Source organism: Maylandia zebra, linkage group LG2 (genome assembly GCF_041146795.1).
Source record: "Maylandia zebra isolate NMK-2024a linkage group LG2, Mzebra_GT3a, whole genome shotgun sequence".
Taxonomy (NCBI): domain Eukaryota; kingdom Metazoa; phylum Chordata; class Actinopteri; order Cichliformes; family Cichlidae; genus Maylandia; species Maylandia zebra.
In genome coordinates, this window is record NC_135168.1 from 5,080,521 (window position 1) to 5,094,424 (window position 13,904).

The following is a 13,904-nucleotide window of genomic DNA, read 5'->3' on the forward strand; positions in this document are numbered from 1 at the left end:
CACCAGGGCTGGACTGGGACAAAAAATGGTCCCGGGCATTTTGACTGGAGACCGGCCCCCCAGGTATTAAAGGAAAAACCATAAAGCCTTTGAATGAAAACAAACGCTGTTGTCACAGTGATGGACACTGTCTTGTTGGTATACATGCATCAGTCTAATAAACTTAAACCTGCACCATCCTCCCTGTCCTGGTATTCTAAACAGGAAGTAGACTGTTGGTCGAGTTAACCTCCTGAACATCTACAACACACGGTGGAAACCTGACATTAAGACAGAGACTAGAGGTGAGACATGATCATTGCTGATTACTGATGACAGATTTAGATATGTTTTCATAAACCTTTCATTTGCCACATCAATAAACAGCACGGCAGGGCAAAATATGTTTTCTAACATGGCAACCTTTAAAAAGTGAAAGGAGACAGAAAGACAGGTGAGAAAGAATCAAACTGACTTTTTGATGCATTTTACACACAGTACTGGTGCAGAATCTAGAAAATGTGGGAAACACTGGCATCATATGCAGTACTTACTTCTGAAGAAATTATGATGGGACCCTAAAAAATGACTATGTACAATAATGGATTTCTATACATTTTACATCAGATGGAAATGTTTGTTGTAAGATTCAGATAATTATTTATTAAAAGTGAGACATTTTAAATGAGAACAAGAAAGAAAAGTATGTCTTTGTGCCCCCCTCTCCCTGTTAATGCCCTACCTGCCCCCCTGGCAACACTTTGCTAGACCCGCCCCTGCACAGTTACCAGCTGTCAGCTACACAAAAAGGATCCTGGTGTTATTTGTCTCTCAGAAACAGTTCATAACTTCAACTCATTTTTGTTTTGTCATGTTTTGTTCTTTACATTGTCTTTCTTCAATATAATTGTTAAACATTTAATAAATATGTCTACAAAAAGATTTTAAAAATCAGACATTTCACACAGACACCCAAATGATTTCTGACTGATGAAGGGGGCTGAAGGTGCCCTGCTCTTGCCCAGCTTCTGCTGCTCTCTCCCTGCTCACTGTCAGCAGCTGGCAGCCTCGGTCCTGCCTGAGACTCTTCATCTATCAGTGCCAAAGAATATGGGAAATAGCAACGCACAACATGCACATTACAAAACAAGCACATGAATCAGCATTACATTCATTAGTGAAGTGCTGACGTTCGTTCCTAAACTTTGGGCCTTAATTAACATCACTGTGAACTAATGTTTGCTTTGCTTCTTAACCAGTGAAGCAGCGAGGGGCTTTCTGAGGTTCCTGCTCGTAAATGCCCAAAATGAGTCGAGTATTTCTGCAACTACAAACTCTGTTTTCATCAGAGGTGTAAATATTACAGCACTGTGTCAGAGTCACTGAGGCTGGAACACAGAAAAAGGAAGTAGATGTATTTATTTTTAGACTTTATTGCCTGGAACCACTTTAAAAATACGCTTTGGGTCACAATTAACTGCAGAAACCAGGAATCCACATATGAACATTATCTGTGCAGAGATTTATGCTTCTGAAGGTAAACAGTGAAAACTTGCAGCACTAAATGCACAGATAGCCAGGCGTTTCACATTTTGGGACCATCTGCCAGTTTTCATTTCTTAGGTATTGAAGAGCAGAAATGATTGAATTTTATTTACATGCTTAAAAATGTTTGCTTTTGAATATTATTTGAAGAATTACCCACACACTCAGGCACTGTGGGCCTGTTTCCCTTTGCACAACCGAGTGTTGGAAACGGGCCTTTTCTCTTTAAACTCTGAGGGGCTGTAACTTTGGCTTCTATTGGCAGATTTGCATGATTGACCCTCTTTTTAAAATAGTTTTAGCCCAGAGAATCAAGCTAACATCACTGTTTTTACGTCAGCTCACGTCACACGAGCTGTTTCAAGAAAAGTCCTCCTGTCACACAGCAATGCCTACATGAATCACACCACTCTGCTTAAATAATAATAATAATGTTTAGTGAAGCAGGTGAAGCAAAGGGCTGCTTTTAATAGGCTGGGAGACCCAGGTGTGCTGCTTTAGCTGCTGAGCCTCTCATGCTAGCCTCCATCTATAAGCTGGGATCACAGGAGCACTGCAGTCCTGACTAGATCAAGGATTGTTATTCATGCAGGTGACAAAAGTTTACATTCACAGAGTCATAGGATTGAGCCTGGTTTGAAAAGCAGCTGTTTAATGCAGCTGCTTAGAGTTCACACACAGTAGAAGAATCAGACTTGAGTCACATTTCAAACACTGGAAAAATACTCAGCAAGTAACAATGAAAACAGCACAGACTCAGTATATCCTGTTCAGTCCTGTGTTTGATATGAATGTGCTGTTCAGAGAGGATCTCGTGTCCTCTTTTACAAAGCCTTTGTTTCATGATGTTTGTGTATAAATGAATGTAGGTGTGTTTCTAAGTGTGAAGGAGCCCTGGGAGAAAAGACTGAAGCTTGTGCCAAAGAACAAACAGGAAAGAAAGATCAGCATTAATGAAGACGAGCACAGAAGGAGCCCAAGCACGTGTTGCTTTTTCAGATTTCTCTAAAAGTGTGTGTTCATTTGTTCCATCCTTCACAACAAACAACAGCTGACAGACACACATGCACTCTGTGTCACTTCACAGGGGCTGATGAAAGTGGACACAGTAAAGGGAGAGCTGGACCTGCTCTACACATCCTGCACTCTGTTAACAGACTTTATTCTGCAGCATCAACAGATAAAAATATATGAAGATATAGAAACGTTTAACATTGTGACTGTTCACATTAGTGAAGCTGTTACTTTGCTGCCAGGTGGGAAAAGAAGCCTAAAGCTGAGTCTGATTAAACATCTGCTGCACCAGAGAGTTTCATGGCCCTGCTTTATCCTGTGCTTGCTGACCACCTCGTCCTGAAACCTCTTCATCATCCTCACAGTTGTGTGAAGAAAGAGGGAAGCAGGTGGAAACCATCTGTGCTGCTGTGTTCACTTGTGTGTGTGCGTCTATGGTCATATCTAATGTGTACCTACAGACAAACACAAACACCTGGCATTGCACAAGAGTCTCTATGGAGCAACCTGCAGATGTCAGAGATGTGATTAGAGGGTAAAGTGGACTAGTGAGAGCATCTATGTTGTTGTTGTCTGCTGGGGGACAGCATCAGCTCCAGAGATGCATCAGGATCAGCAAACTAATCTGCAAGGCTGCAAGTGTCACTGAAGGAGTTTGAGTCAGTGAGGGACTCAAACTCACACAGCTGGTCAAGAAGGCTCAGCAGCTGCTGTATTTCCTGAGGAGGCTGAGGAAATTTGTTATGTTGGCCAAGATCCTCAGCAGGTTCTACAGCTGCACTGTGGAGAGCAGCCTGACAGCTGCATCACTGCATGGTACGGCAGCACTACTGCAAACCGCAAACGCCTGCAGAGACTGATAACAACTGTGGAGAAGATCATCAGGACCCCGCTGCCCTCTCTGCAGAGCAGCTACCATCACAGAGTCCAGAGGAGAGACACACCTCTGCCCTCGAGACGAAGGTTCAGAAGTGTGAAATGTAGAACATCCAGACTCAACAACTCCATCTTCCCCACTGCTATCAGACTCCTGAACAGCTGACCGACCTCAAACTGCAGTTTGCACATCAGGTCACTTTGCACACTAAGTTCATTTTGCACATTAAACTCCATGTACATCCATGTACATCGACATCTGCAGACCACACGTGTCTTCAGTTACTTATTTGTACTTGTTTGCAGTTATTTATCTTTTTATTTTATTTTTTTAAGTTATTTTTTATCCTTATTTTATCTTTTTATTTATTCTTATCTTGTTCTTTTAACCATTATCTAACTTGGCATTGTGCACGGTGTGTTTAGATTCAGTTTAAATTCAGGGACACGGAGCCCCTGTTGATCCTCTACCTAATCACACGAGCCACGGTGTGAGAACGGGTGTGGGTCACAATCAGCCAAGGTCTTGGGTGAACCCATTGTGAGATCTAGCCCCACGCTATCATGTGATTTCCTGTGATCAAATGTCCCAGGATGTGAGTGGGCGTTAAGACGTCCATGTCCCTCTTCAAGCAACTTAAAGAAGTCCAGACGCTTTTCTTTCCAAGCTCCTTCGACAACATCATTCATAGAACAGCTTCCAGCTTCTTTTGCTCGGCTACAGTTTGGATGGATTTGCAGATGCAACAAGACTAAAATGGTTAGGGTCAGGAGGTCAAAGGTCAGAGCTCCTGTGGGTCTGAGGGCGGCCTCACGCTGGAGAAGGATGAAGGAGTCTGACCTGAGCCAGTGTTTGACATGAACACATCAGCACTGCTGTCAGTGAGCCTAACGACAGCCGTTAGCATCATTTCAGTGTTTCAGTCATAAAAACACTTCCTGTCACTGTGGTGGTTACAGTGACATCATGCAGTTTGTGCTTTGACCTCCAGAGGGCGACAAATCAGCACAGACAGAGAGCTCCATTCAAACTTTGCTGCCATCAGGAATAATTCTTCAAATATAATCATCAGTGTTTGAGCAGTTATGATATCAGGGACAATCTAGACATGTGTGACAATACTGAACATGTCACATGACACACCTCAAACATCATGTGATCCACTCTCAGTCTGCACTTTCATTCATGACTTCAACAGGTTGAAATGAGCTTTGAAGAAACATTCAGTGAAATAAATATTTCATGGATTCATGTGAGCAGCAGATGAACTTTGTACCAACAACATCTTCAATAACAGAGTCTGAATGAAGCTCAGGTGTTGATGCTGCTCACTGATTGGACGCTTGCTTTCAGCTCTGCTCTCAGTCTTTACTGCACAGGTGAAGGTAGAAAGTGTGACTGGATCTATAGACTGGAAACAGAGAAACATGCTGAACATTTGAAGCTTTGCAGCAGAAATGTTCATGTTACAAATACAGCAGAGCTGATCTGGGATCAGTGTGTTCACACCTGCAGCTACAACAAGGTTTCATGTCTCCACACGTCAGCATGTGAACTTTACTCTGACTCAGTCTGAGCAGTCAGACGGCATATTCTTAAAGTTAACACATCAGCACACACAGAGCTGAGCCCCTCCCACCTGTGCTGAGTTTCAGGTGGAGCCCCGCCTCCTTCCAGGAAGCAGCTCACCTGTGTGTCCGTGTTTAGTGTCCAGGTGTGGAGTGGAGCTTGTTGTTGGTGTGTGAAGAAACTGTAAGTTTGCTTTGTTTCCTCCTTTAACAGTTTGTCTTTAGGAACTTTACTGTTTGTTCAGCTCGTGTTTGATTTCTTCACACAACAAACTGTGTGTGTTTGTATTTCCGGTCTCTCCATTAAAGTCAGTGTGTAATGTTTCCTGGCTAACATCAGCTGTGTGCAGCTTAGTTCAGCACAAATCTGCCGCTCCATAGTTCACGGTAACGGACTCACAGCTGGACCAACGAGGCCGAGTGTGTCCGCCACTCTGAGCTACGTTCGTGTTTGTGTACTTGTAGTTTGTACTTTGAGTTCACTCAGAGCCCACAGAGGACGCAGCGTACGTGATGACGTCACAGCCCTTTACCTCCTTTACTGTCACTGTGATTAATATTTACACACGAGACACCTGCAGAGCTCTGACGCTGAGCTAGCACACAGCATGTTAACACTAAGCTAACGCTAAGCTAACACTAAGAGTTCTTACAGACACGAGTTAAAAAGCTGCTTTTAGTGTGTGATCAGAGTCCAGGACTGAGAGCAGCAGCAGAGCTGATGGATGATGAATTACTGGATGGAAGAAGCTTCTCATTAGCAGTGAATCAGTGTGTGTGCAGTTCTCTGCAAACTCAGCAGGAAGAATTAGTGTGAAGCTTTAACTCTGCTGATCCTCTTTGAATCCTGGATCAGCTGAAATGTTTAAAATGTTGTTCACACGTGTTGGACTGACTGAAGCTTCCAGTCACAGTGAATCAGTGTGTGTCAGTGAATGCATCGTGTGTGCTTCAGGCTCCATCTAGTGGACTGATAGCAGAGCAGCTGATGGCAGCTTCCTCTGCCTCACACTGCTGTCTGACTGCATCCAGCTGACACTGAGATGAAGCAGGAAAGAAGCAGCTGATATTTGGACAGCACACATGATGAAAGGAGGATTTCAGCTGATGTGCACATGAATGATTTGTGTTTCCTCTGCAGGTAGAAAGTGTGTGTGAGCTGAATTGAGCAGCATGGATCAGTGTGAGGACAGAGAGGAGGGAGCCCCTCCCTCTAAAAGCACTCTGTGTGGGGAACATGAGAGCCAGACCAAAGCTCAGAGGTGAGATGACCATCTCTAACTGTCCATGACTCTTCTCCATGTCACAGCTCAGCACTCACATCACTGCTGCATCATTATTCACAGGAACCAGCCTGGACCTCCACCCAGAAAGCGTGACAAGTCTACATCTCCTCCCATTAATTTTAAAGTCCAGCCTGGACCTCGACCCAGCTCTGTGTCCTTACAGAGTGACTGGTCTAAAGATCGCTACATTGATTTTAAATCCCAGCCTGTGTCTGCTGCAGAGAGGTGAGCTGTTAGTAACAGGAACTCTTTGATTAAACTGCTTGATGTTGTTGGATATAAACTACAAACACGTCGTTCCCTCAGTCCCATTTAAACTGTCTTTTAAAACAAGCCTTTGGTTTCTAAACAACTGAAAACCCACTTCAGCAAACAGGAAGTGATCAGAGCGTCCGTCCACTTCCTGTCAGGCCCTGCAAACATTTCATATTGAAAAGTAGCTGACATCTCACATTTTTACTCCACCACATTCAACCATTTTGACATTTTACAGCATGAAACTCTTGTCACATGACTCCTGTTATGTTATAGAGTCATGTGACCACCAGGGAGGGATTTGTATGGATGAAACACATTCAAATCAATCTGATTCATCAATGGAAACATTTTTGGTGTAAATGCAGCAACACTGAAAACGCTGAAGATAAAAACACAACAGATGAAATATGAACAAATCGAGGCTTTGAATACACGTGTGTGTGTTTGAGACACAGAGATAAATGGATTGTGTGTCTGTCCTATTGCTGCGTGAGGGTTTTATTGTAGATTTTGTGCGTGTACACTTTTGACCACGAAGGTGTTGAAAGGGCGTAAAACAGTTGGAGGCACCAGAGTGAACACTAGTGCTGTCAGTAGATTAAAACATGACTAATTAATGACACAATCTTCTGTCATTAATCCTGATTAATCACAATTACTTGATCAATAGCTGCAGTTACATTTTCCAACTTTATATTTAAGCCTGTAACAGACGTTTACACCATATAATGAAGTCAATGCAGAATAAACACAAAGAATGTTAAACGCTTCAATTCAAAGAGACTTTGAATAGTTTTCAGTCTTTAACTCAGCTTCTCTGCTGTAAATACAACTTTGTAACAAACATATATACTAAAAGCTAAGTGTGCACTAATATATAATAATATATAATCTATATTACTGCTGTTAATGAAAATGTTTAATCAGACTCATCACAGGGTTACTGTGGATTCATTTGGATTAATCACCATTAAACATCATTTTTAATGTAAACGAATCAAAGTTCATTTCATGAGCAAACAGACTCGAGAGAAAAGGGCAAATTTACACACTTAACATGTTTATTGAACATGTAAACATTGATTAACCTCCTGAATGAGCCGACCCCCCCAGGGACAGTCCTGCATGCTAATGATGGGCTCTGCTCTGTACCTGCAGGATTCTGTCAGCCACAAACTCCTCAGCTGATCCTGAATCTGAGCCCATCTGTCAAACAATCATTTTCTTCACAGGTCTGTGGAGGTGGCACTGATCCTGCAGCAGTCTAACACTCTCTGTCACTCTTCTTCAAGTCTTTGACACGAGGAACCAAAACTATGTTATTAACAACACTAACAGGTCTGCAGTTTGTCCACTTGGCAGTTGTGTCATCAGTGCTTTGCATTGTTGTGATATTTTAAGCTGGAAGTGCTTCGGTGAAAAGAAAATTCCTTCTGTCACGATGTGCAGAATCCTTCATGTTGGTCGGCTGGTCCGTCTTGTTATTTTTTTAATGCTCAAACTTTCCATCGGGAGGTCAGTGTGTGTTTGTCATCTTCCATATTGAGCTGATTGGTTCAGCTGCCGTCACTAACAGATGTGCTGCACATCTGCACGTGTACAAAGGTAACTCTACTCGGACAAACTGCTCGAAGTGCGTTGATAGAAACATTTCAGGGATTTTGAGTTGTTCTGCTCTCCAGATGTGTCGTGTTAAAGGTTTTTATCATGTTAATCATGATAACAGATGAACCCTAACCCTACATGTTAATTTTGACAGCACTGGTAAATCCTTTTTAATGTTCTTCTGTCAGATCATTGATTAGACTCGACTCCAAATACGAGACTCAGAAAACTCAAATGAAAACTCAAATCAAAGCAATGAGAAAAGGACTTCTTGTGTTAGAATGAAAACATATGGAAGTGGTCAGGTTTCAAACACTCGTTGAATCTACTGCACAGTTACATTCAGGGACCTTTGGCCTCCTGAGAGCATTAGTTGATGGTTCATCACAGTTTTCTCAAAGTTTCCTCTGAGCTTCTGCAGCATCATCACTTCCATCACTGATGAAAGAAAGTTCATAGAAAACAGAAAATATATCTTCAGAATCTGAGAGTCTAAAACTTGACAGGCTTGATTCAGATGAAGTTATTTGAGCAGAAACTCCTGGATCGTTATCCTGTGTTGATCTAATCCTTCATGGTTCCTCCACAGAGTGGAGCAGCAGAGCTCAGAGGTTCCCAGTGGTCAGTCTGCCCAGCAGCATCAAACACAGCTGGACTCCATATTTATGGTCTGTACATGTACAACAACTACTTTATTATTAATAATAATGCATTTATTTATAGGTCCCTTTCAGAACACCAAGGACTCTGTGGACTAAATGACCAAAAGAAACAAACTTTGAAATCAGATGGTGCAAATGTGATCACAGGGAAACGTTTTAAACATCGAGGCTTTAAACAGAAACCAAAGTGAAACAGTTTGTAGTCGAGATCAGTGGAGATGAAGCTGAATAACTGTTTCTTCAATAACTTTGAGCTCTTAAAAAAGAAAAACTAGCTGAAAGTCTGGCTGCTCTTATGAAAAGTACAGAGAAATTATGGGTCGCTCAACACTTGTGCACAATATAGGAGTTTAAATAAATCTGAAAAATAACTCAAAGTCCTACAATCATACTGATAAAGTCATCTACAGCTAACTATCCAAGTGGATTTGTTTAAGACAGCTCCATCTGCTGGTGGCCCTCTGCAGGTGCATGAAAGGGGCGTGTTTATAGTGAAAGTAGTAGAGAAAGTAAACCCCACGGGAAGGAGGAGGACTCTCAGCAGCTTCCAGCTCATATTCAGACATTTGACTTCTCACTGAAAGCAGCAAGTTTGAGTGTCTGTACCTTAGTTAGAAGAGATAACATGGTCATAGTAATTAGAGTTGATTGAGCAATGCTGTCCTTATAATGTAGTTTATGATTTTTATGGACAAGTCCAGTTTTTCTGTAGAGCCTCTCAAGTTGGTGACAGCAGTCAAAGTTCACGTGTAAACCAGAGCAGCAAATCAGGTCCAAATGTGTTGTTCACAGTGAGTGGGATCATCATTGGCTGCTATGTTAACCTCCTGCAGCAGGATGTCTTTGGTCAGAGAATGGATAGATCACTAAGTCATTGTTGAGTTTAGGGAGACAGTAGACAGTTGGAGGAGGTTCAGCCAGTTGACACACAGTAGATAAAATAACTGAAGGCAGGAGCAGACACCTGTATGACTTTCCACCTCTCACATAGATTATTTCCCTGGGCAGCGCCACAGGGCTGGTAGATGTAAACAAAGCTGGAGGAGAGGATTTATTCATCTGAGAAAAGTCACAGAGTTGTGTCTTGATGCTCAATCATCCAGGTACGTAAATCCCAAAAAGCTTGATTCTGTTCATCTGGATGTTTTCAGTGGGAGAAACGTTTCATCATCATCAGGTGACTTCTTCAGTCTCAGCTGACTGCAGGTTTCAATCTTATAAACAGGACATTTGTATGACTGAAACCAGCCCACTGAAGGAACAATGGGCTGGGAGGTCAGTTCATTGATCATTGGTACGCATATTGTCAGGACCATTGATCAATGGTTGTTGATCAATGGTCATGAGTCCAGTTCACAGAGAGCTGGGGAATGGCTGCAATCACAGCATGTAAGATGGTGACAAATGTACCCTTAGGCCCCTCCTCCATTCAGAGATGGTCTTTCCTTTTCACATAAATGGCCTCCTTGACTCCGCCCTCAAACCAGCGTTCACATTTACTCAGGACCTTCTTGATGTGAAGTTCTTCTGCTTCGCTGGCTGCTGTGTCTGTGGGGATGGTGTTTGTTCTGTGTTGTAGCGTCCTGATGACGCCCAGTTTGTGCCCCAGTGGATGATGAGAGTCAAACCTTAAATACTGATCTGTATGCGTAAACAGAGTGAACCTTTAAGACCAGTTGTCTGTACGATCAACTCAGTCACCTGAAACATCTCCAAGTTTCTGGCTTTGATCATCAACCTGTTGGTAGTTCAGCTCTGAACACCAGTGAAATGTTTCTCCCACTGAAATCGCTGCATTCATATGAACAGCATCAACGTTTTGGGATCGTGGAGTTGTGGACAAAGTCTCAGTTAATCAGATAAAGTCAAACCTATAATTGGTAAAGAGTTCGCGGATGATATGCCCCTTGATGGTAAAGAAGTGGATGTTGTGTGGACTAAAGTTCAGAGTGGTGGGTCATTCATAAATATTCTGTTCCAGCTGCTGGAGGACAACATCATCACTTTTGTGAAGAACGAGCTGAAGAAGATCCAGAAGGCTCTGAATCCAAATAAGCCCCAGTGCTTGGAGTTTCAGAGGGAGGATGATGAGCAGAGGAGAAACAGCAGAGAGGCATTTGTGAAGATCACAGTGGACTTCCTGAGGAGAATGAAGCAGGAGGAGCTGGCTGACCGTCTGCAGAGCAGTAAGAGGATTTATCTAAAGATTTAAGCTGCTGGATAAATGAGAGACTTGTGACACCAGTGTGTTCAGTCATTTCTCAGTGGGTCAGAAATTGTCATCAGCATTTTGTAAAATATGATTGTTAAAGTTGTATTTTTATTATTATTATTCAGAACTTCCAGCTGCTGTTTGTCATCGTAAACTTAAGTCTAAGCTGAAGAAGAAGTTCCAGTGTGTGTTTGAGGGCATCGCTAAAGCAGGAAACCCAACCCTCCTGAATCAGATCTACACAGAGCTCTACATCACAGAGGGAGGGACTGCAGAGGTCAATGATGAACATGAGGTCAGACAGATTGAAACAGCATCCAGGAAACCAGACAGACCAGAAACAACCATCAGACAAGAAGACATCTTTAAAGCCTCACCTGGAAGAGATGAACCAATCAGAACAGTGCTGACAAAGGGAGTGGCTGGCATTGGGAAAACTGTCTTAACACAGAAATACAGCCTGGACTGGGCTGAAGACAAAGCCAACCAGGACATCCAGTTCATATTTCCATTCACTTTCAGAGAGCTGAATGTGCTGAAAGAGGAAAAGTTCAGCTTGGTGGGACTTGTTCATCACTTCTTTACTGAAACCAAAGAAGCAGGAATCTGCAGCTTTGAAGACTTCCAGGTTGTGTTCATCTTTGATGGTCTGGATGAGTGTCGACTTCCTCTGGACTTCCACAAAACTACAATCCTAACTGACCCTAGAAAGTCCACCTCAGTGGATGTGCTGCTGATAAACCTCATCAGGGGGAAACTGCTTCCCTCTGCTCGCCTCTGGATAACCACACGACCTGCAGCAGCCAATCAGATCCCTCCTGTCTGTGTTGGCATGGTGACAGAGGTCAGAGGGTTCACTGACCCACAGAAGGAGGAGTACTTCAGGAAGAGATTCAGAGATGAGGAGCAGGCCAGCAGGATCATCTCCCACATCAAGACATCACGAAGCCTCCACATCATGTGTCACATCCCAGTCTTCTGCTGGATCACTGCTACAGTTCTGGAGGATGTGCTGGAAACCAGAGAGGGAGGACAGCTGCCCAAGACCCTGACTGAGATGTACATCCACTTCCTGGTGGTTCAGGCCAAAGTGAAGAAGGTCAAGTATGATGGAGGAGCTGAGACAGATCCACACTGGAGTCCTGAGAGCAGGAAGATGATGGAGTCTCTGGGAAAACTGGCTTTGGATCAGCTGCAGAAAGGAAACCTGATCTTCTATGAATCAGACCTGACAGAGTGTGGCATCGATATCAGAGCAGCCTCAGTGTACTCAGGAGTGTTCACACAGATCTTTAAAGAGGAGAGAGCACTGTACCAGGACAAGGTGTTCTGCTTCATCCATCTGAGTGTTCAGGAGTTTCTGGCTGCTCTTCATGTCCATCTGACCTTCAGCAACTCTGGACTCAATCTGCTGGAACAACAACAAACAACATCCAAGAAGTCTGAAACAGGAGAATCTGCAAAGAAACACTTCTACCAGAGTGCTGTGAACAAGGCCTTACAGAGTCCAAATGGACACCTGGACTTGTTCCTCCGCTTCCTCCTGGGTCTTTCCCTGCAGACCAATCAGACTCTCCTACGAGCCCTGATGACACAGACAGGAAGTAGCTCACTGACCAATCAGGAAACAGTCCAGTACATCAAGAAGAAGCTCAGTGAGAATCTGTCTGCAGAGAAAAGCATCAATCTGATCCACTGTCTGAATGAACTGAATGATCGTTCTCTAGTGGAGGAGATCCAACAATACAGGACTTCAGGAAGTCTCTCCACAGGCAAACTGTCTCCTGCTCAGTGCTCAGCTCTGACCTTCATCTTACTGTCATCAGAAGAAGATCTGGATGAGTTTGACTTCAAGAAATACTCTGCTTCAGAGGAGGCTCTTCTGAGAATGCTGCCAGTGGTCAAAGCCTCCAACAAAGCTCTGTGAGTAAACATGTTGTCATCGCTTCATTGTTAAAATCATGGGAAATAAATCAGAAATGCTGAGTTCAAAGAGCACTGTAACATTTTTTTAAAATAGTGAATTAAATGATCATCAGTCACTCGGTAAATATATGGTAGTTTTAATGTTTCACTCCAGCATTTCTAAAACACACTTTGTTCTGTAACTCTTATCAAAGGACAATCCAGACCCAGCCTATAAGAACATGAGCTCTGATGCTTCAGCCCCTCTGACAGGTTTATTATCCTCAGCTTGTTCATTTGTCTCCAACTCCAGGAGTTTGGTTGTTTTATTCTAAAGCACAAACTTCACCTGCCAGACTTCACCTACATCTTTTTCTGATGTTCATAATTTAAGTTCAAGTTTGTATCTCACGTTCAGTGCACACCCTCCCTTTTTAAATATAAATCTCTGCTGTGCTGTCATGTTTTCATCCTGTATGGAGGGAGAAACTCGGTCTTCATTACTGAAATTGCCTCTAAGGTCGTGTTTCTTGTCAGTAACCATATGTAACTGTAAGGCTTCCATAACCAGTGTTATCACAGAATTACAGTGGGTTCACTCTGGGTCCTCTACAGTTTCTTCCCACTGTCCACAGACATGCAGTTAGGTTACCTGGTGATCTAAACTTCATGCAGGTGTGAGTGAGAGTGGTTGTCTGTCCCTCTGTGGGCTTAGTGGAAGAGACTGGATGGATCTCTGCTTTGTCTTTGATATATGCTGACAGCAAACATTCTCCATGAAGTCTGCATTTCAGCTCATCTCCTTTATACACACCTTTAACAGGAAGAGTTTTATACAGCTAGTGTTTAAAATCAAGTGTTATTCACAATACACAGGTAATGAGCATGATTATTGAATTACTAAAATTTTCTAAAATAATTGTTCTCAATGGGGTTCAGATCAGGTGAACAAGGAGGCCATGTCATTAGTTTTTCTTCTTTTATACCCTTTCT

The 13,904-nt window shown here is 42.9% G+C and overlaps 1 protein-coding gene across 1 annotated transcript; it reads left to right on the top strand.

Moving 5' to 3' along the window:
- The first annotated feature begins 6,097 nt into the window (after positions 1–6,097).
- On the top strand, positions 6,098–12,978 carry LOC143420409 (protein NLRC3-like). Its single transcript, XM_076888531.1, has 5 exons — positions 6,098–6,245; positions 6,330–6,494; positions 8,722–8,800; positions 10,776–10,980; positions 11,132–12,978. Exons 1-5 carry the CDS (start codon positions 6,157–6,159, stop codon positions 12,931–12,933), a joined length of 2,340 nt encoding a protein of 779 aa, XP_076744646.1. The 5' UTR covers positions 6,098–6,156; the 3' UTR covers positions 12,934–12,978.
- The last annotated feature ends 926 nt before the right edge of the window (positions 12,979–13,904 follow it).

Excerpts from the sequence above, each read along its gene's own strand:
- LOC143420409 (XM_076888531.1), top strand. The coding sequence starts at position 6,157 with ATGGATCAGTGTGAGGACAGAGAGGAGGGAGCCCCTCCCTCTAAAAGC. Across the intron at positions 6,246-6,329 it reads AGCCAGACCAAAGCTCAGAG|GAACCAGCCTGGACCTCCAC; the intron begins GTGAGATGACCA and ends CATTATTCACAG. Across the intron at positions 6,495-8,721 it reads CCTGTGTCTGCTGCAGAGAG|AGTGGAGCAGCAGAGCTCAG; the intron begins GTGAGCTGTTAG and ends GTTCCTCCACAG.